Source organism: Nomascus leucogenys, chromosome 3 (genome assembly GCF_006542625.1).
Source record: "Nomascus leucogenys isolate Asia chromosome 3, Asia_NLE_v1, whole genome shotgun sequence".
NCBI lineage: Eukaryota > Metazoa > Chordata > Mammalia > Primates > Hylobatidae > Nomascus > Nomascus leucogenys.
In genome coordinates this window covers 59,431,799-59,454,711 of record NC_044383.1, presented here as the reverse complement: position 1 = coordinate 59,454,711, position 22,913 = coordinate 59,431,799, and the positions used below count along the sequence as shown (strand labels likewise).

The 22,913-nt window shown below is 40.8% G+C and overlaps 1 protein-coding gene across 1 annotated transcript; it reads left to right on the top strand.

Annotated features, from left to right (window-relative positions):
* Positions 1-845: 845 nt before the first annotated feature.
* SDHAF4 (succinate dehydrogenase complex assembly factor 4) lies at positions 846-22,361 on the top strand. Its single transcript, XM_003271095.3, has 3 exons — positions 846-928; positions 12,149-12,301; positions 21,389-22,361. Exons 1-3 carry the CDS (start codon positions 865-867, stop codon positions 21,496-21,498), a joined length of 327 nt encoding a protein of 108 aa, XP_003271143.1. The 5' UTR covers positions 846-864; the 3' UTR covers positions 21,499-22,361.
* Positions 22,362-22,913: the final 552 nt, after the last annotated feature.

The following is a 22,913-nucleotide window of genomic DNA, read 5'->3' as shown; positions in this document are numbered from 1 at the left end:
AGGCTGGTCTCGAACTTCTGACCTCAGGTAATCTACCCGCCTCAGCCTCCCAAAGTTTTCGGATTACAGGAGTGAGCCACCGTGCCCGGCCCACTTTCTCTTCTTAAAAGGATCTCCTTATCTAGGAGAACCAGATAAGTCTCAGTTCATGATCAGAAGCTTCGATCGTATAACCACTTGACGTCACATGGTCAGACACTACCAAGGCGCAATAGCTAACCAGATACTTTTCTTTAAAAGAAAAGACAAAATTCCAGAATTCTGGGGGCCTTCGCTATGATTCTGTAAAGATTTCCACGAGTTGCACAAAGCATCCAGGTTTGCCACATCCACTCAACGCTATTAGAGCTGGTGGGATGTAAGGGCCAAGTGGCAGAGCTCCTTGCACTGGATCCTGGCCTGGATGGAGAGCCTTTTCTTGCTTTGCAACTCATTCAAAAATGTCGCCTTTCATATCATCTGGTTAGTCGGTCAGAATGGACGAACTAGGAGCTGACTGAACAAAGATTTAAAACACAAAACAGGGAGAATTAGGTAAAAGAAGCATTTTAGAGTGAGAGAGTAAAAGGCGCTCAATCTTTGTAAACTATGAAAGGGATCTTCCACGGGACCTTTCGGCTCAGACTGACAAGCATGAACGGAATGGAATTATTCCCTCTTCTAACTTCAGCCACGATTTGGCGTTTTAACACCGGGCTCAAGGTAGCTTGGGTCTCTCTTGGCCAAAGAGCCGAGGCAAGCCTCTAACTCCTTTTCTAACACCGGCCACGGAGGCCCCGCCCTCTGCAGGGAGGCTCCGGGTCCTGTCGCCTGCTCCTCCCCCTACTGCTTTGCGCCTGCGCGGAGGCTCGGGGAGTCGGCGCCATGACCCCATCGAGGCTTCCCTGGTTGCTTAGCTGGGTCTCGGCCACTGCGTGGAGAGCGGCAAGTAAGCACCTGGCCTCGGGCCACGGTCGCGGGAGGGGTCGTGAAGGCCCAGGCGCAGAGAGAAGCGCCTCCCGCGGAGGAAGCCGCGTGTGTCCCGGCCGTTCGGTGTTGCCAGGGGCTGCCCAGCTTCTCCCGCCCAGGCGCCCACCCGGTGGCCTGGACAGGTCCCTGCAGCGCCCCGGGTCTCGGGTGGGACTACAGCGAGAAGATCGCTAAGGCCCTTTCAGCCCCCGGGACGTCCGCTTCCTACCGAGCCCGCGGTGGCCCAACAGGACCACAAACGTTCCGGGTTGTTCCTGTGGGAGCTCTCAGGGCACACCGCACTTTGATGCCCCTGAGAAAAATGGAAAAGAAGGCCCTTTGGGAATGGGAGTCATTGATTTACTTATTTATTTATTTACATCATTATTTACAGGAATCCGCACTCCTGGTCCAGGCTCCAGCAGAAAAGGATTTGTGGCAGTTTACAGTTTATCTTTTAAAAATGGGTAAAGTGCAGAAGTGAGCCAAAGGCAAATAAGTATAACGTAAATTAGATGAAGCCAGGAATTGTTAGTACAGAAAAAGCATTCATGCTTTCAGTAAAACCAACATTTTTAAACCCATTGTTGGAAATTTTTCTCAAGATAATACAGTTAGCAGCCCAGACTATGCAAAACATAATATTATTTATTTATTTCTTTTGAGATGGAGTCTCGCTCCGTCCCTCAGGCTGGAGTGTAGTGGCGCAATCTCGGCTCACTGCAAGCTCTGCCTCCCAGGTTCACGCCATTCTCCTGCCTCAGCCTCCTGAGTAGCTGGGACTACAGGGGCCCGCCACCGTGCCTGGCTAATTTTTTGTATTTTTAGTAGAGACGGGTTTTCACCGTGTTAGCCAGGATGGTCTCGATCTCCTGACCTCGTGATCCGCCCGCCTCGGCCTCCCAAAGTGCTGGGATTACAGGCGTGAGCCACCGCGCCCAGCCCGCAAAACAATTTTAATGTGTGACACCTGGAGAAGTTATGTAAGTTGAAAACAATAATTATTGCCCTCAAATGGCGCCGGATTTCTGTGCAATTTGTTTTCCTTTGTGCAATCATTTTCCCCAAATACAAATATTTTACTTAATTGTATAAGTTTTAAATAGTCCAGAAATAAATAATACAGAAAATGAAAGTCCCACATTATCCAAACCTCAAGGTAATAACGTTAAAATTTTGTAGGGTTCATTCAACAACCCCCTTTAACTAGTTTTAAACAATTATGAATTATTCCATATATATATATACACACACGTAGCACACATGTAAGCTACAAAGCACAACCAGCATCTATGAACTCATCCTCCAATTTAAGAAATTGCCAAGGAGGTCTCTATTTGCTGCTTCCTGATACAACTGTGCAATTGGTGTTTTAATCTTTATATAAGTGGTTTCATATTGTTGATTTTTTTTTCAGTTAACGCTGTGTTTTGTGATTGATTCACATTGACGTATGAGGTTGTAGTTATTCATTCAACTGTGTGAACATGTGATACATTTTCCAATGCCCTTCTCAAAGGACATTTGGGTAATTCCAGAAACACCAGGATTGGCTGCTACACATTGTTGTGTACCTTATTTGTGCATTAGTGGAAGGAGTGGAATTCCTGGAGTATGGTATAGGTCTTTTCAATATTACAATATGATGCCAAGGTGTAACGGCATTTTCTAATTCTATAGCAATTTTCACTTCTACCAGCAGTGTATTAGAGTTCCTGTTGTTCCACAAACTTGCCAAAACTTAATTTTGCCTTAGGTTTTAATTTTTGGCTGCCTACAGGGTGATGAAATGACACCTCATTGTGATTTTGCTTTTCTCTGATTAAAGAAGTAAAACATCTTTTCAAATATTAACTTTTTGTGAGATACCTCTTTCTTTTTGCTTTCTTTTTTTTGAGACGGAGTTTCACTCTTGTTGCCCAGGCTGGAGTACAATGGCGAGATCTCAGCTCACTGCAACATCTGCCTCCTGAGTTCAAACGATTCTCCTGCCTCAGCCTCCTGAGTAGCTGGTATTACAGGCGCCCACCACCACGCCCAGCTAATTTTTTGTATTTTTGGTAGAGTCAAGGTTTTGCCATGAACTCAGTTGATCTACCAGCCTCGGCCTACCAAAGTGTTGGGATTACAGGCGTGAGCCACCACGCACGGCCTTTTTTCTTAACCAATTGCTTCTTATTTATCTTCTTTACATATATTTGTATGCTAAACCTTTTTTAGTTATGTTAAGTGTCAAATATCTCAATTTGTGGTTTGTTTCTGTCACTACTAGGCAGAATAGAATAATGGGTCTGCATGTGCAGTCGTGCAGCTTCAATATAAAAGGTATCTTAATAAACAGATGTTTATAATTTTATCTGTAAAATTTTGTCTTGATCCTTTTGTTTATTGTTACTGCCTTGTGGTCTTGTCTAAGAAACCCTTCTGTACCCTAAAGTCATAGACATAATCTCTTATATTTTCTTCTCAAAGGTTTATACTTTTGCTTTTCACATTTAAGCCTTTATTCTACCAGGAATTGATGTTTGTGTATGGTGTGAGGCAGGAAACCAGTTTTCATTTTTTTCATATCAAACACTTGTCCCAGGTTCATGTATTTATAGGACCTTTCCCCTACTGATATAATGCCAGCCATCATAAATCAAGTTTACTTATACATATATGCATACGTTTATTTCTTGGCTCTTTTCTCAGTCCCATTGACCTATTTGTCTACTCCTGTGCTGATACTGTCTTGATAACTATAGCCATAACTTTGTAATAAATCTTATTATTTTCTGATTGTCGTTTATATACAGAAACATGATGCTTAATGATTTTGTATCTAAATTACCTTATTAATTTAAGTAATTTACTTTGCAGATTTTGGGGACTTTGCTGCATAGACATTCATATCATCTGCAAATGGTGACAGTCTAGTTTCCCCCTGTCTAATCCTTTTTTTTGAGAAAGGGTCTTGCTCTGTCACCCAGGCTGGAGTGCAGTGGCGCAATCTCTGCTCACTGTAACCTCTACCTCCTGGGATCAAGTGATTCTCCTGCCTCAGCCTCCCGAGGAGCTGGGATTACTGGTGTGCGCCACCATACCCAGCTAATTTTTGTATTTTTTTTAGAGATGGGTTTTTGCCATGTTAGCCAAGTGATCCACCCGCCTCGGCCTCTCAAAGTGCTGGGATTACAGGCATGAGCCACCGTGCCCCCCGCCCTCCCTGTCTAATCCTTATATCTTTTTCTTTTGTTTTTCTTTTCTTTGCTCAGATTTCCAGCACCATGTTGACTAGAAGTGATGACAGCAAGCATACTTATCTTGTTTATGATTATACAGGGAATGCATTTGTATTTTATCATTAAGGTGTGATATTGCAGTCATTTAGATAAAATTGCTACTTTTTTTTTTAAGTCACCATCTCCTAATAACTTTTAGGGCATGTTTTATAAACGAATCCTCAGGGAAGAGTTCTAGCTATCTCCCAAATAACTCTGTTCTTTTAAACAAAAAAATCACTGTCTTATGTTTTTGTTAAAGCTCTTTATTTTGGATTTATATTTACTTACTGGATTTAATGATCCGTAACTGTGGGTCTTCAGAGTCCAAGCCTTTGTGAAATAAAATTTCATGGAACATGAAAAAAAAAAAAAAGTGGTGTTAGCTACAGTTATACCCTTTTGGGGTTAAGGAAGTCCCTTTCTATGTAGAGTTTTGGGATCTTGTTTTGTTTTTGTTTATGTATTTGTATTTGTTTTTTAATGATAAATAAATCTTGAAGTTTACTGAATTGATTTTTCTTCATCTTACTGAGGTGTTTATCATTTTCTGCTTTAATCTGTTGAGGTGGTAAGTTACAGATTTTTCTGATAGTGAATCACTTGCATTCCTAGAAAATATTCCAAAGGATCATGGTGATTATATTTTTAAATATAATGTTGTATTTGTTGTGCTTATATTTTGTTTAGAAATTGGCCTGTAATTTTCTTCTGTTATACACTGAAACCCCAACCTCCCAGGTTCAAGTTATTCTACCTCAGCCTCCTGAGTAGCTGGGATTACAGGTGCACGCCACCACGCCCAGCTAATTTTTGTATTTTTAGTAGAGCCATATTGGCCAGGCTGATCTCAAACTTCTGACCTCGTGATACGCCTGCTTTGGCCTCCCAAAGTGCTGGCATTACAGATGTGAGCCACCGCGCCCGGCCTTCCCTGGTTTTAATATTAAGGTTATTCTAGCCTCATATAATGTATTGGGGATTCTACTCACCCTTTTCCCTTCTTTGTTAGATTTTGTTTAAGATTGGAATTATCTGTTCCTTGAGGGTTTGTAACAACTCACCTGCAAAACTGTCTAGACCTGCTCTTCTCTTCGAGGGAAGACTTTAAATTACTTGTTTAACTTCTACAATGGTTATTATTATATTTATCAGGTTTCCTCTTCTTAAGTCAGTTTTGGTAAGTTAACTTTTTCTGGAAAGATTTCCATTTTGTATTGTTTCAATATATAGGCGTAAAGTTTCTGGTATTTTTTTTAAATTTTCTGCTCTCCATATAATTATGTACTCTCTTTTTCTCATATTACCTATTTTGCTTTCTCTTGTTTTTTTATGGTAGCCTTACCAAAGGTTTTACAACACTTTCAGTTTTTTTTCTTGCTCTGTCGCCCAGGCTGGAGTGCAGTGGTGCAATCTTGGCTCACTGCAACCTCCACCTCCCAGGTTCTAGTGATTCTCCTGCCTCAGCCTTGTAGCTGGAATTACAGGCGTGCACCACCATGTCTGGCTAATTTTTGTGTTTTTAGTAGAGATGAGGTTTCACCATACTGGCCAGGCTGGAACACTTTCAGTCTTTTCAGAGCACCAACCTTTGTTTATTGTTGATCTTCTTTGTTATAAGTTATGCAAAGGATATTTATTGTACAACATGGTGACTATAGTTAATGTATTGTATACTTGAAAATTGCTGAAAGTGGATTTTAAATTTTCTCATCACAAATAATTGATAGATATGTGAGTTAAGGCATGTATTAGCTTGATTTAGCTATTTCACAATATATACATATTTCAAAACATGCTGTACACCATAAATGTATATAATATTTATCAATTAAAAAATGAAGACTATATTGAAAGTTATTTTTACATTGTAAATTATGTTATCTTTTATATTCATTTTTTTCTTATTTTATTTTTCCATTTTCCGTGGTTTTTTTTTTTTAACATGCAAATGGTGCATCTCACATAAACAGCATATGGCTGGTTTCTGGTTTGTTTGTATGGGGGTTTTTGTTGTTTTGCAGACTAGTAGTCTCTTTACCCTTATAATTACTGATACAATTACATTCCTCTGTTCAGACTCGTGGCTCTGTGTGTGTTTTAGGTTTGTTATTTCTGAATTTCTGTGTTTTTCTTTCTCTTTTTTTTTGGCCTAATTTTTCTTTTTCTTTTCTTCTTTTTTTTTTTTTAATACAGAGTCTTGCTCTCTCGCCCTGGCTGGAGTGTAGTGGCGTGATCTCACTCACTGCAACCTCTGCACACATGGTTCAAGTGATTGTCTTGCCTCAGCCTCCCAAGTAGCTGGGATTACAGGTGCCCACCACCACGCCCAGCTAATTTTTTGTATTTTTAGTAGAGATGGGGTTTCACCTTACTGGCTAAGCTGGTCTGGAACTCCTGACCTCAAGTAATCTTCCTACCTTAGCCTCCCAAAGTGCTGGAATTACAGGTGTGAGCCACTGTGCTCAGCCTAAAAAAAACTTTTGCAAAGCCAAAAGTAATTAAGCAAAAAGAGATGATGAAAAATGATTAGGCTGGCCGGGCACGGTGGCTCATGCCTGTAATCCCAGCACTTTGGGAGGCCAAGGCGGGTGGATCACCTGAAGTCAGGTGTTCGAGACCAGCCTGGCCTGCATGGTGAAACCCCATCTCTACTAAAAATACAAAAATCAGCTGGGCATGGTGGCACATGCCTGTAATCCCAGCTATTGGGAGGCTGAGGCAAGAGAATCGCTTGAACCTGGGAGGCGGAGGTTGCAGTGAGCTGAGGTCACACCACTGCACTCCAGCCTGGGTGACAGAGCAAGGCTCCATCTCAAAAAAAAAGAAAAAAAAAAAAAGATGCTTAGGGATTTTTGGAAGATACAGCTAGTGTGTAGTTAGGCCTAAACACAGGTGTGGGTCAGCCAGTGGCTTCAGAATCTCAGAGGGGCTTCTTTTTTTCACATCTTCACTCAGAACCAAGGTTAAAGTAGACACTTTTCCTTCCTTAACTGTCTTTCTTCTAGTTCCTTGCTATTTGGAACAGCATCATAAGCATCACCCGGGAGCTTGTTAAAAATGCAAGAATACAAGTCCCACCTAGAACTACTCAGAATCTGCATTTTAACAGAATCCCCCAGGTGGTTTTTATCTCTGTTTTAAATCTTTCAGCTGGGTGTGGTGGCTCACACCCGTAATCCCAGCACTTTGGGAGGCAAGAGGATCAGGAGTTCAGGAGTTCAAGACTAGCCTGGGCAACATAGTGAGACACTCATCTCTACAAAAAATAAAATTAGCTGGGCATGGTGTTGTGTGGCTGTAGTCCCAGCTGCTGAGGAGGCTGAGGCAGGAAGACGGTTTGAGCCCAGGAGATCAAGGCTACTGTGAGCCATGATTCTGCCACTACACTCGAGACTGGGCAACAGAGCAAGACCCTGTTTCAAAAAACAACAAAAATCTTCCAGTTCACTTTCTTTTCTCAGTATGTGAGCCTCCCTGAGTCCTGGCTTCTCCTGTGCTTTCTATTTTGCTTGAGTTTAAGAGACTGTCATCTCCCTGCTGTCCTGAAAGCTCTGTATCCTAAGATCTAGGCAAGAAAGACACAAGAAGGCTTTGCACCGTGGCTTATGCCTATAATCCCAATACTTTGGGAGACCAAAGCAGGCAGATCGCTTGAGGTCAGGAGTTCGATACCAGCCTGGCCAACATGGCGAAACCCCATCTCTATTAAAAATACAAAAATTAGCTCGGCGTATTGGTGAGTGCCTGTAATCCCATCTACTCGGGAGGCTGAGGCACAAGAATAACTTGAACCCTGGAAGTGGAGGTTGCAATGAGCTGAGATGGTGCCACTGCACTCCAGTGGCACCATCTCAGAGGGGACAGAGTGAGACTGTGTCTGAAAATAAAAAAAAAGACCAGCCTGGTCAACATGGTGAAACCCTGTCTCTACTGAAAATACAAAAACTTAGCTGGGTGTAGTGGCTAATTTTTTTTTTTGTTCAAAAAAGAAAAGAAAGACACAGTAAGTGTAGCCGTTTCACTTTGTGTTTACCTCACTGGACTGTCTTTTCAATTTATCATTATTTACTTTCGTAAAGGTTCTATCTCTGATGTAGAAGACGTTTGATTTTGTTTTACCTTTTTAGGTATTTTATGGCTGTAGAGTTTTGGCATTTCTGATTTATCAAATTACCAGAGACAAAAGTTTTGAGTTGTGTGTTGTTTGTGTGTGTGTGTGTGTGTGTGTGTGTGTGTGTGTGAGAGGGAGAGAGAGAGAGAGAGTCATTCTTTTGCTTTTATTGTTTCTTCTTTTAGAAGGTTTTCTTCTTGTCTATTATGTCCATGTAAACACAATTCTAAATAGGTTTGGATAAAGTCAAACCACCCCTTGAAGTAGAAGAGATGGCCTTTATGGTTGTTATTTCGTGATGTTGTTAAAAGAGGCTTTTGTTTTAAGTTTGTCAGCTATTTCCCGTGTAGTCGAGGTAGTCAAAAGTCTGCTGATAGCCAAAATGTAATACTAACATGAATACAGTTACTATTGCTTAACACCTACTATTTAATAGGCAGAATTAACAGGAGTGGTCCTTGGGCTTAGCTCCTCATCTGGCATGCCCTTGTTTCTTTTGGTCTGCCTTTGAAGCTACTTGTATGTGCTTCACTACCAGCACCCCTGGCAGGATGATGTGCACACACTTGTGTCGAAAGCTGTAAAGCCTGCAGGTACCAAGGAGCACAGTGTCCCATCTTATCTTTTACTGTACAGAAATGAGGGGCGTTATCTTCCCCTGTGTTCTGTCACACTGTTACCTGACTACAAAAATAGTTCTGTTTATGTTTCCAATGGCCTCAGAGAGAAAACTGGTCTTTCAACTTTTCCTTGTAAACCCTCTTTCTACAGATAAAGTCCTTCAGAAGTCTGCAAGGTCATATTAGGGACCAGTTTCTCCAACTTACACTTTGCTCCTCCTTGCTTTCCCCAAGATAACAGTTTTCTGTTCTTCACCAGAAACCCTTATACAAATTAACTTATTACATCCCAGAGTTAGGCTCAAGTTATTGATGCACTTGCTCAATGTGTACACATACACAGACATACACATATTTATCTTAACCACTTGTATGCATATGTGTTTGTGTCTGTTTCTTTAAACAAGGTAGGGTTATGTAGTGATGACTAGAATATGAGAAAAATATGTGTAATGAAAAAAACATTCTAATATGTAATGCTGTCAAGAGCTTACAGATAATTCCATCACAATAACAATAAATACTATTTGTCACTATACTAAGTGCATAAATTGTCCCATTTATTCAGCAATCTCATGTGATAGGTACTGTAATTTTTCTATTTAGAGGGAAGGAAACAGAAAGGGTAACTTGACCAACATCCAACCCCTAGTAAGTGGTTGCATTTGTTTCCTATTGCTGCTATAACATATTACCACAAATTTAGTGGCTTAACACATTTTACAGTTTTGGAGATCAGGAGTCTGGAAGAGGTCTCACTGAGCTGGAACCAGAGAGTTAGCAGGGCTGTGTTCCTTCTGGAGGCCACATCCATTTCCTTCTCTCTTTTAGCTTCTAGAGGCTGCCCACATTCCTTGGCTTGCCCCCTTCCTCCATCTTCAAAGCCAGCAACATCGGGTCTGCTCTGTCTTCCAACCCTGTCTTCTCTTTTAAAGGACCCTTGTGGTTACATTGACCCACCCTATAATCCTGGATAATCTCCCTATTTTAAGGTCATCTGATTAGCCACCTTAATTCTGTCTGCTACCAAAATTCTTCACCATGTAACCAAACCTATTCATAGATTCTGGGTATTGGATTCTGATTATCTTTGAGGCCATTATTCTGTTTGCCACAGAGGTGTAGCTAGAACTGTACTCAAATTTATCTGCTTCTAAAGCAGTTTCTTTAGGAAGCTGGAAACCCCTAACACTGAGATCACTTTTTTCCCTGTGGTTTTGCCCTTGCTGAATATTATCCCAACGAGGGTTTGGATAACTTTCATAGCACTGAAAGTTCAACTCTCTCTAGAAACTAGAGAGAAAATGATCTCATTTACGCGTTGCAGACACCCAGTACATTTTAAAATCCCAAGTTTTATTTTAGATTCAGGGAGTACATGTGCAGGTTTGTTACCTGGGTATATGTGTGATGCTGAGATTTGGGATACGAATAATCCCATCACCCAGGTAATGAGCATAGTACCTAAAAGTTAGTTTTTCAACCCTTGCATCCCCTTCCTCCCTCCCTGACAGTAGTACCCAGTTTCTGTTGTTGCCTTCTTTATGTTCTTGAGTATCCAGTGTTTCACTCTGTAGAATTAGAAAATTATATGTGAGAATATGCAATATTTGGTTTTCTGTTCCTGCATTAGTTCACTTAGGATAATGGCCTCCAGGTGCATCTATGTTGCAGCAAAGGACATGATTTCATTATTTTTATGGTTGCATAGTGTTCCATGGTATATATGTACCACATTTTCTTTATCCAGTCCACTATTGATGATCACCTAGGTTGATTCTACATCTTTGCTATTGTGAATAGTGCTGCAGTGAACATGCAAGTGCATGTGTCTTTCTGGTGTGAAAAATGAGTAGTTTTCTTTTAGGTATATACCCGGTAACAGGATTGCTGGGTGAAATGACAGTTCTGTTTTAAGTACTTTGAGAAATCTCCAAACTGTTTTCCACAGTGGCTGAACTAAGATACATTCCCACTAGCAGTATATATGCATTCCCTCTTCTCTACAGCCTCACCAGCATCTGTTGTTTTTTAACTTTTTAATAATAGCCATTCTGACTGATGTGACATGGTCTCTCATTATGATTTTAATTTGCATTTATCTACCAATTCGTGATGTGGAGCATTTTTTAATATGTTTGTTGGCCATTTGTATGTCTTCTTTTGAGAAGTGTCTCTTCATGTCTGTTGTCCATTTTTTAGTGTGGTTGTTGTTTGCTTGTTGAGTTGTTTAAGTTCCTTATAGATTCTGGATATGAGACTTTTCTCAGATGTGTAGTTTGCAAATATTTTCTCCCATTCTGTAGGTTGTATGTTTACTCTGTTGAGAGTTTCTTTTGCTCTACAAAAGCTTTTTAGTTTAATTAAGTCCCATTTGTCAATTTGTTGTTGTTGTTGTTGTTGTTGCAGTTGCTTTTGAGGACTTAGTCATAAATTATTTCCCAAGACCAATGTCTAGAAGAGTGTTTCCTAGGTTTTCTTCTAGGATTCTTACAGTTTGAGGTCTTACATTTAAATCTTTACTCCATCTCGAGTTAATTTTTGTGTGTGGTGACAAATAGGGGTCCAGTTTCATTGTTCTGCACATAGCTGCCAACTATCCCAGCACCATTTATCAAATAGGGACTTCTTTCCCCATAAAACAATGTTTTTTTAGAGACATGGTCTCACTATGTTATCCAGACTAGAACTGAGCTCCTGGGCTCAAGGAATCCTCTCTCTTCAGCCTCCTGCGTAACTGAGACTACAGGTGCGTGCCACCGTGCCCAACTTGATGTATTCTTTAAGTTTTAGTTGACAGGAAAAGAGGACCTTGATTAGGATTTAAATGTAGCCACTTCTGACTTTTAGAGATTTGAATACTAAATATTGTCGTTGAAAAGTTTGTACTACTAAGTTACTCTTAATATTTGAACTCCTGGTTTTTTGGCATTGCTTCAGATAGGAATTAATGTTTTAATATAAGTTTCTGCAATATTGATAACGATTAACTAATTTATTTCATAGCCCTTCTTTTCAAACTGGTGGTCTTCCAGGAAGGGAAATGGCTGGAGAGGAAGGAAGAATTTTCACTCTACGTCCTTTTGTACTTTTTGAACTTTGAGAAATGTGAATGTATAAACTAAAAAAAAATAAAATGTTATAAATGTTTAAAGTGGAATAAATAAACAGCTCCTATTTTTCTATTATCTCCACTTTTCTAGGATCACCCATTCTGTGTCATTCTCTGAGGAAAACAAGTTCTTCTCAAGGAGGAAAGTCTGAACTTGTCAAACAGTCCCTTAAGAAGCCGAAGTTACCAGAAGGTCGTTTTGATGCACCAGAGGATTCCCATGTAGAGAAAGAACCACTGGAAAGTAAGTATAATAAAGCACCTCTCAGTTTTTGAAGTATCAAGGAAAGTGTTTTAGTTATTGAGAAAATGAGTGAAAGGAAAGAAATATGTTATTGCTTAAATTCTGTAGTAATAAAGCACATTTCAACAATGAGTAAAATCACCATATTGACCATCAGTACATGTAGATTTCTTAATAAAAAAGATTTTCAAGACTCTGACAGGTATTTGATTATGTTTGTTTTATTTATTATACCTCATTATTCACATAACAAAATATATAAGTTGAGACCTTCTTTGATAGTTATTTGTATCAAAGAACGTTATGTTATTTGTATCAAAGAAGATCTTATGTGAATAATGAGGTATAATAAATATAACCACTTTATATATGTAATGTACACATATTATATATATAAAGAACTCCAATAACTCAACAAAAAGTCAAAAATAGCAAAGCACTTGAGTCTTAACTTACATATTTTGCTGTATGAATAATGAGGTATGATAAATAAATAAAAGATATATGTGTATATGATATGTATGTGGGTATGTGTAGAACTCCAGTAATCTACAAAAAATAAAAATAAAAAATATCAAAGTACTTGAGTAGACATTTCTCCAGAGAAGGTATACAAATGTACAAATGGCCAACAACCACATGAAAAGATGCTCAGCATCAGCATCATTATCATTAGGGAAATGCAAATCAAAACTATGAGATACTACTTCATACCCACTAGGATGGCTATAATAGAAAAAAATGGAAAAGAACAAGTGTTGGGAAGGATGTGGAGAAATTGAAACCCTCAGGCATTTCTGGTGGGAATGTAAAACGTTGCAGCCTCTGTGGAAAACAGTATGGCCATTCCTCAAAAAATCGAACATAGAACTACCATTTGACCCAGCAGTCCCACTTTTAGGTGTGTATCTAAAGGAATTGAAAGCAGGGACTTGAACAGATATCTCTGTAACTATGTTCATAGTATTATTAACAGTCAGTAGCCAAAAGGTGGAAACAACCCAATGTTCACGAACAAATGAATCGTTAAACAAAATGTAGCATATACATCCAGTGGAAAACTACTCAGTCGTAAAAAGCAATTAAATGTTAATATATGCTACAACATGGAGGGACCTTGAAAACATTATGTTTAGTGAAATAAGCTGGACCCAGAAGGGCAAATATATGATTCCACTTATATAAGGTACCTAGAATAGGCAAATCCATAGAGACAGCAAGTAGAATAGAGGCTATCAAGGACTCCGGGGACTAAGGGAGAAGTCATTGTTTAGTGAGTACAGAGTTCATTGTGGGGAAGATGAAAATGTTTTAGGTATAGATAGTGGTGATGGTTGTACAACCTTGTGAATGTATTTTTGTTGTTGTTTTTGTTTTGGAGATGGAGTCTCACTCTTTCACCTAGGCTGGAGTGCAGTGGCACAATCTCGGCTCACTGCAACCTCTGCCTCCCAGGTTCATGTAATACTCCTGTCTCAGCCTCCCGAGTAGCTGGGATTACAGGCACACCACCACACCGGCTCATTGTTGTATTTTTAGTAGAGATGGGGTTTCACCATGTTGGCCAGGCTGGTCTTGAACTCCTGACCTCAAGTGACCAACCCACCTCGGCCTCCCAAAGTGCTGGGATTACAGGCGTGAGCCACTGTGTCTGGCAGTGAATGTATTTAATACTACCAAATTGTACACTTATAAATGGTTAAATGAGAAATATTATGTTATATATATTTTACCACAGTTAAAAAAAAAAAAAAGAAAGCAAAAACCAGCACATTTCAAAAGTTGATCATCTATTTGACATAATGGTTGGCATTCAGCGTAAGTCTTGTATCACTCAAGTTTATGTTGAACCTACCATCCCTTAGAAATTTCTGACAAACATCACCAAATACAGCAGGTACTCTTCAATCCTTGTTTTATTTGAACAATCCACAACCTTTGACAGTGTTAACTATTGCTTCTGGAAATCTCCTGCCTTGATTTCCATTATGCTTTCTTTAGTTTCATTTTTGTGTGTGTATGTATGTGTGTGTGTATTGTTTTGTTTTGTTTTGTTGAGACAGGGTCTTGCTCTGTTGCCCAGGCTAAAGTGCAGTGGCATGAACAGATGGCTCACTGTAGCCTTAACCTTCCCAGCTCAAACTATCCTCCTGCCTCAGTCTCCTGAGCAAGTGAGACCACAGGCACATACCACCATGCTCACCTAATTTAAAAAATGTTTTTGTAGAGATGAGGTCTTGCCATGTTACCCAGGCTGGCCTCAACTCCTGGGCTCAAGCAGTCCTTCTGCCTCGGCCTCCCAAAGTGCTGGGATTACAAGTATGAGCCACCATTCCTGGCATGCTTTCTTTAGTTTCTCACCCTATTTCTTCACCAATTTCTTCCTGGGCTCCTTTTTGAGCTCCTCTGCCTCTGCCCAACATCTAAATGTGGGTGTTTGCCAGGCCTCTGTTCTTAGCCCCCTAAGTATTCCAAGGGAGATTTCATATTTCCCTAAAATTATTTGATTGATTTGATTGGTTGAGGCAGAGTCTCACTCTGTCACCCAGGCTGAAGTGCAGTGGCGCCATCACAGCTCACTGCACCCTCAACCTCCTGGGGTTCCCTACTCAGCCTCTCCTGTAACTGGGGCTACAGGCACGCACCACCACACCTGGCTAATTTTTCTGTTTGTTTCTTTTAAGAGATAGGGTCTCAGTATGTTGCCCAGGCTGGTCTTGAACTCCTGGGCTCAAACGATCTTCCCACCTCAGCCTCCCAAAGTGCTGAGATTGCAGGCATGAGCCATCATGGCCGGCTTAAAATGATTTTAAATATCACCTATGTGTTAGTGATTCATACATTTATACCTATAATCAGACCTCTTTCCTGAGCATCACTCTCCTATCTCCATTTGCCTCCTGAATGTCTTTCTTTGCACATTCCAGAAGTCCAAAATTAATATTTCCAAAACTAAAGTCATCCTGTACCCATTGTTCCAGCTCACCTTCAGCCCTCCCACCTGCCTGATCTCATATCCTCCTCTTCCTTCTGGATTTCCAGTCCACCCCATCTGCCAAGTCACCCAAGCCTGAAATCTGGGGATAATCTTTCACTCCTGCCTCTTACTGTCTCCTGTGACTGATCACTAACCAAGTCCTGTTGCTTCTACCCTTTTAACATCTCTCAAATTTATTCCCTCTTACTCATCCTACCAGTAAGGCCCAAATTCAAGCTGTCTCTAGCTCCACTGGTCTCCTAACAAGCCTCTCTGCTTCCTTGTTTCCTTCCTTCTAGTCTTGTCTCCCTGCCTCTAGTATGTACTTTATTCTGAGAAAACTGTGTAGATTGTCTCCTTGAAAAGAGTAGATTTCATTATTAAGATCATAAAGGAAAATGTTTGTAGCTAGGCACCCTGCTTGATATAAAGATGAATAAGAAAGGAAGATGAGATAATGTAAATAACGATGAACAGGACATCATGTGGTAACTAGCATAAGAGATACACAAAAAGATCAGAGAAAAGTCGACAAGAGATAACATTTGAGCTGGGGTCTAAGGAAAAATAATTTTTTGTTTTTTTGAGTTGGAGTCTCGCTGTGTCACCCAGGCTGGAGGACAATGGCACGATTTTGGCTCACTGCAACCTCCGCCTCCTGGGTTCAAGCGATTCTCCTGCCTCAGCCTCCTGAGAAGCTGGGATTACAGGCGTCTGGCACCACACCTGGCTAATTTTTGTATTTTTAGTAGAAACGGAGTTTCACCATGTTGGTCAGGCTGGTCTCGAACTCCTGACTTCAGGTGATCCACCTGCCTTGGCCTTCCAAAGTGCTGGGGTTACAGGTGTGAGCCACCATGCCTGGCCGGAAAAGTAAAATTTTTATAAGTAGATAAGGTATGGTGAGGAGACATTTCAAAATAACTGGAGAAAGCTATGGTCAAAGAGAAAGAGGCTGCAGAACATTAACACTTATAAGACACAGCTAATGGGCCTCTTTGGCTTCAGCGTAAATTATATATATATTCAATTAATACAGGCATGTCCAATCTCTTGTCTTCCCTGGGTCACATTGGAAGAAGAATTGTCTTAGGCCACACATAAAATACACTAACAATAGCTGATGAGCTAAACAAAAACAAAAACAAAACAAAACAAAAATCACACAAAAAAATTCAATGTTTTAAGAAAGTTTACAAATTTGTGTTGGGCCACATTCAAAGCCATCCTGGGCCACATGCAGCCTGTGGACCATGGGTTAGACAGGCTTGGATTAACTGAATATAAAGCTAAACACGCAGGTTCAGCTCAAATCTGGGAGGGCCTGAAATCCCAGGTTACAGTGTAAGGGCTTTATGCAGTGAGCAGTGAGGAAATGTATTTGGATAGAGGTTGTTTTAATTAGCTTTATTAAATATAGTCTGCATATGATAAAATTCACCCATGTTAAATATACAGTTGAGTGAGGTTTTTTTTGTTGTTGTTGTTGTCGTCGTTGTTGTTGTTTGAGATGGAGTCTTGCTCTGTTGCCCAGGCTGGAGTGCAGTGGTGTGATCTCAGCTCACTGCAACCTCTGCCTCTTGGGTTCAAGCGAGTCTCCTGCCTCAGCCTCCCGAGTAGCTGGGATTACAGGCACCTGCCACCACGCCCGGTTAATTTTTGTATTTTTAGTAGAGATGGGGTTTCACCATGTTAGCCAGGCTGGTCTCGAACTCCTGACCTCGTGATCCGCTTGCCTCGGCCTCCCAAAGTGCTAGGATTACAGGCATGAGCCACCACGCCTGGCTAGTGAGTTTTAACAAATGTTTACAGCCATGGAAACCACACAAAGTGTAAAATAGTTCTGTCCCCTAAAGAGGTACAAGGCAGTTCATCCTGTCCCCATCTCCTCCCAGCAACCATTGATCTGTTCTCTATCACTGCAGTTTTGCTTTTTCTAGGATTTTATATAAATGAAACTCTACAATATGTAGTCTTTGGTGTCTGGTTCCTTTCACATAGTATAATGTGGAAGAGGGATTCTGTTGCATTAGTTCTAAAATTCGACACTGAGAGCAGGAACCAGGGTGGTAATGGTGAGAACAAAAAGTTTCAGAAAACTGTAGGCTATTATAAGGGCAAAAATTAGGTTAACAAATGTGAGGAAGAAGAGACATGGAAAGATACAAGGGTGTGGTCCGAAAGAAGAGTGCTCAGAAGAGTGTGGGATTTGGAGGAGGAACGTACTCAAAAAATAATAAAGTCCAGCGGACAGCAGAAGCAGATATGAAAGTCATCAGGAAAGAGATTGGTGACCTCTGTGGCCTCGATGTGTGATGATTTACTAATGTGGATGTTGATATTAGGGATGATGGGGAGAGATAGATGAAACTATGAACCAGATATTGATCCCATCCAAGAAGACAGAAGAATCTTTGAGTTTATTATAAAACTAGAGAAAAGCACTGGGTAAGTAAATGGTAAGAATTCCAAAAAGGAAAGGCTGTAGAGGTGTGGCATTAGAATGAGAGGCTGGAAATAGCAGTGAGGAGCAGGGACATCTTGACCTGTTCTTTCTTCCCCAGTGCTGTGGACTGAATTATGTTCCCCCAAAATTCATCTGTTGGAGCTCTAACCCCCCAGGTGATGGTATTTGGAGATGGGGCCTTGGAAGATAATTAGGTAGGGTAACTCTTGAAGGGATGGAACTGTTTTACACTTTGTGTTATTTACATGACTGTCAACATTTGTTAAAACTCACTGAACTGCATACTTAAAATGGGTGAATTTTATTATTTATTTATTATTAAAGCAGACAATACTTTAATAAAGCTGATGGGAATCTCTTCATGGTAGGAATAGTGCCCTTATAAAAAGAGATACCAGAGAGCTTGCTGTCTCTCTTTCTCCGCCATGTGAGGACACAGCAAGAAGCGACCATCTGTAAGCCAGGAAGAAAGCCCTCATGAGAACCAACCATGCTAGCACCCTGATTTCAGCCTCCCAGCCTCCAGAGCTGTAAGAAAATAAGTTTCTGCTGTTTACTCCACCTAGTCTATGGTATTTTGTTATGGAAGCTCAAGCTAAGACATCCAGTGAGCCACAGAGATATGTGAGAAAGAAGAACTTCCATTAGAGAGGCCTTCGAGGGAATTTGTAGAGTAGGAAAAAGCCAACTTGCATTGCAGTAAAGCATGGAATTCTTTTGAAAACAGAATGATGATGAGTGTGGGGGAGAGTTTATTCACAATATAACAAGAATAAAAGAATGAATATTTGAAAAATTTTCACTGTAAATTCTGTATCCTTTTTCTTTTGCCTATAGAGGGGCTTTATGATTTTGGTGAAGATCATTTAGTTTTCTAAAGAGATATAGTTTGGGTAATCATTCTCCTGCAGTTTCCCCGTGCTATGCAGGATAAAATAAAAGCCGTATACCTTTTCTTCTGTTAATCTGTCTTTTGTCAGTTGATTTTTGGCAGACCTTCAGAGGGCAAGGAGGATGTTTCTCCTTGGCCCCTACACCTTCTCCCAGAGTCCAAGCTATGTGCTTCCTCAGTAGAACAGGTTTTAACATCTGTAAGTAGCTACGATGACGACCTCAGCAGAGAATACCCACCTTGAGGGAATGTGACACCCATGCCCCCAAAAGTCTGGTTGCCTTTTGGTCTGTGTCTCAGGAGTATAACTGACTTCTCTAGGGATTGAATGTGAGAGAGACCTAAGTAACCATGGGGTTTGGATACTTAGGTTCTGGGTTTGAACTGGAGCTCTCAGAGGCTTCTACTCTCTGGGTTTCAGTTTCCTCCTAACACCTGCCTTAGAATGCCCTTATGAGAAGAAACTGAGATGATAGGGCACTTTGCACTTTCCCTTTAAAGCCTTGCGAGAGTTTGTTATTCTTGTATGTATTTGTTTGCCGTTTTTTTTTTTTTTTTTTTTTTTTTTTGGCCTACTTCAGTACTCTGTGAGCCCTATGAGGGAAGGGGCCTTCTATTGCATGGTCACTACTGTATCCCTCACCCCACCTTTACATGCTATCATAGGGCTCGGTGGAGTAATAGTGGAATAAATGAATGAAACTGTCTGCCCCCAGGATGGCCATGAGGATGAGAATAAATCTCTTCACTCATTCGTATGATACGTATTAAGTATCCTCTGTGAGCCAAATGCTGAAACAGCAATGGATAAAACACACAAAAAAATTATACCATAATGAAGCTTAACATTTTAGTGGGAGAGACAGACAATAATCAAAGTAAGTTTTAAAAATATACTAAATTAGTGATAATTGCTGAAGATAATGTAAATCTGGGAAAGAATGGGAAGTGTTGGGAGAGTGCCCACAATAAATAAATAAATAGATATAGTTTAAGAATTAGGGGCCAGGTGGCCGGGCACAGTGGCTCACGCCTGTAACCCCAGCACTTTGGGAGGCTGAGGCGGGTGGATCACCTGAGGTCAGGAGTTCAAGACCAGCCTGGTCAACAGAGTAAAACCCCTGTCTCTACTAAAAATACAAAAAATTAGCTGGGCATGGTGGTGCACACCTGTAATCCCAGCTACTCGAGAGGCTGAGGCAGGAGAATCACTTGAACCCTGGAGGCGGAGGTTGCAGTGAGCCAAGATCATGTCATTGCATTCCAGCCTGGGCAATAAGAGTGAAATTCCATCACACACACACACACACACACACACACACACACACACACAAGAATTAGGGGTCAGGTGCAGTGGCTCATGCCTTTAATCCCAGCACTTTGGGAGGCCAAGGTGGGTGGATCATTTGGGGTCAGGAGTTTGAGACCAGCCTGGCCAACATAGTGAAACCCTATCTCTACTAAAAGTACAGTTATTAGCCAGGCACATAGTGGTGTGCGCCTGTAGTCCCAGCTACTTGGGAGGCTGAGGCAGGAGAATTGCTTGAACCCAGGAGGCAGAGGCTGCAATGAGCTGAGATCACGCCACTCCACTACTCCAGCAGGGCAACAGAGCTAGGCTCCATCTCAAAAAACAAAACAAAACAAAGAATTAGGGCTCTGTCTAATAGTTGGTTCCTCTCCTGTTTTTTCCGTATACAGAGCAGTATAGTGTATGGGCTGAGAACAAGACTGCAGCCAGGATGTCTGAATTCAAACTCAGTTTTATCACTTAGAAGCTATGTGATACGGAGCAACTTTCTTAACCCTTTGTGGCTCATTTTCTTCATCTATAAAGTTGGAACAATAATTATTCTTGTCCCATAGGATTGTTAGGAAGAGTAAATGGATTAGCGCACATAAAGCACTGAGAATTGAGCCTGGCTTGTGATGGGGATTCCTACTATGAACACATAGTATTAAGAAGAATAATTACTATTATGATTATAAATGGCATTACCAGCCAACCAGTTGCTGAAGCCAAAACCCTATGGTGAGGAACAGTAATTCTCTAGCTAAGATTAATTGACATTCCTATGTACCCGGCACCACGCTAAACCCTTTACATGTATTACCTTGTTTAATTATCAACACAGTGAGAGAAGTATGATTGTTCTCCCCATTTTACTGGTCAGAAAACTGTGGCATTAAGTCAAAGTGACTCTTTCAAAGTAATCTTATTTCAGGACCTTTCAAGTCTTACAAATTTGTACTCTGTATTCTCTTCTCAAACTCAGGAAAAAAGAATCACATTTACAGTTCATTTAAAGACTGCATGGTAACCACGTTGGTAAGATCTAGCTTATCAGCAACCCTGTCTTTAAAATTGACCATAGGCCAGTCTTGGTGGCTCACGCCTCTAATCCCAGCACTTTGGGAGGCCAAGGCGGGCAGAGCACTTGAGGTCAGGAGTTTGAGACCAGCCTGGCCAACATGGTGAAACCCCTTCTCTACTAAAAATACAAAAATTAGCTGGGCGTGGTGGCGTGCACCTGTAATCCCAGCTACTCAGGAGGCTGAGGCAGGAAAATCACTTGAACCCAGAAGGCAGAGGTTGCAGTGAGCCCAGATCATACCACTGCAATCCAGCCTGGGCAACAGAGGGAGACTCTGTCTCAAAAAATAATTAATACATAAATAAATTAAATTAAATTGACTATAAGGCCTTTCCTGCCTCCATTAACTGCTTTATTTATATCTCGTTTTCCTTAGAATTTCCAGATGATGTTAATCCAGTGACCAAAGAAAAAGGTGGACCCAGGGGCCCAGAACCTACCCGATATGGAGATTGGGAACGAAAAGGACGCTGTATTGATTTTTAAGTCGCATATTCTTTAACCTCAATATTGTTTTCTGAATATGTACATCTGAATTAACTTATTTCTGATTATTTTCTTTCTTTATATCCTTTGTGTCGTGTAGTTTCTATAATGTGTTTAAATATATATATATATATATATAATGGCTTTGAAAGAAAATATGCTGCTATAAATTAGGAAAGGGAGACCAGCCTGACCAATAGGGAGAAATATCGCCTTTACTAAAAATACAAAATTAGCCAGGCGTGGTGGCATGCACCTGTAATCCCAGCTACTCTGGAGGCTGAGGCAGGAGAATGGCTTAAACCCAGGAGGTGGAGGTTGTGGTGAGCTGAGGTCGTGCCATTGCACTCCAGCCTGAGCAATAAGAGTGAAACTCCATCTCAAAAAAAAAAAATAGGAAAAGGAAAATATTTTTTCATTAACATATATTAATTTAATGAGTATAGAAATGATTCTTGGTTTTGTTTTGTTTTGTTTTTGAGACAGTTTCTCTCTCTCTCTCACCCAGGCTGGAGTGGAGTGGCACTATCCCAGCTCATTGCAACCTCCGCCCCCCCAGGTTCAAGCAATTCTCCCGCCTCAGCCTCCTGAGTAGCTGGGATTACAGACACCCACCATTGCACCTGGCTAATTTTTGCATTTTTAGTAAAGACAAGGTTTCACCATGTTAGCTAGGCTGGTCTCGAACTCCTGACCTCAGTTGATCCACCTGCTTCAGCCTCCCAAAGTGCTGGGATTGCAGGTGTGAGCCACCGTGCCCAGCCTAGAAATGATTTTTAGAGCTGTAGGCCTTTACTTCATCATTTTTCAGTTTAAATTAATCAGTTTCTTATAAAATGGACACATAAATAATTTTTAAAAAATGATTGTGTTGCTGTGTGCTAGGGGATAGTGGCTTTTAACATGTGAGTTAAATAATACATTATAGTTTGAGAAGGCCACAATAATAACAGAAAATCTTTAACTTGGAGCCAGTGACTTAATTAATTACCCAATCACTTGAGTTCAAATTCTGACTCTACTTCTTACTACCTATGTGACCTTGGATAACTTATTTAACTTCTCTGTGCTTCAATATCCTTATGTGTAAGTTGGAGATAATAATACTTTTGATACTTGTGGGCTGTAGGAGGTCCCCAAACACTGGTGGGACCTTAACTCCAGCTGATGTCCAGGCTCTTGATACCATCATGAGAAGAAATTCAAGGACAAGTCAGAAAATAGTGAAAGTACTGAGATTTATTGCAAAGTAAAAAGTACATATTCGATGCCTGTAATCCCAGCACTTTGAGAAACTGAGGCGGGTCGATCACTTGAGGTCAGGAGTTCGAGACCAGCCTGGCCAAGATGGCGAAACCCCGTCTCTACTAAAAATACAAAAACTAGCTGGGCGTGGTGATGCAGGCCTGTAATCC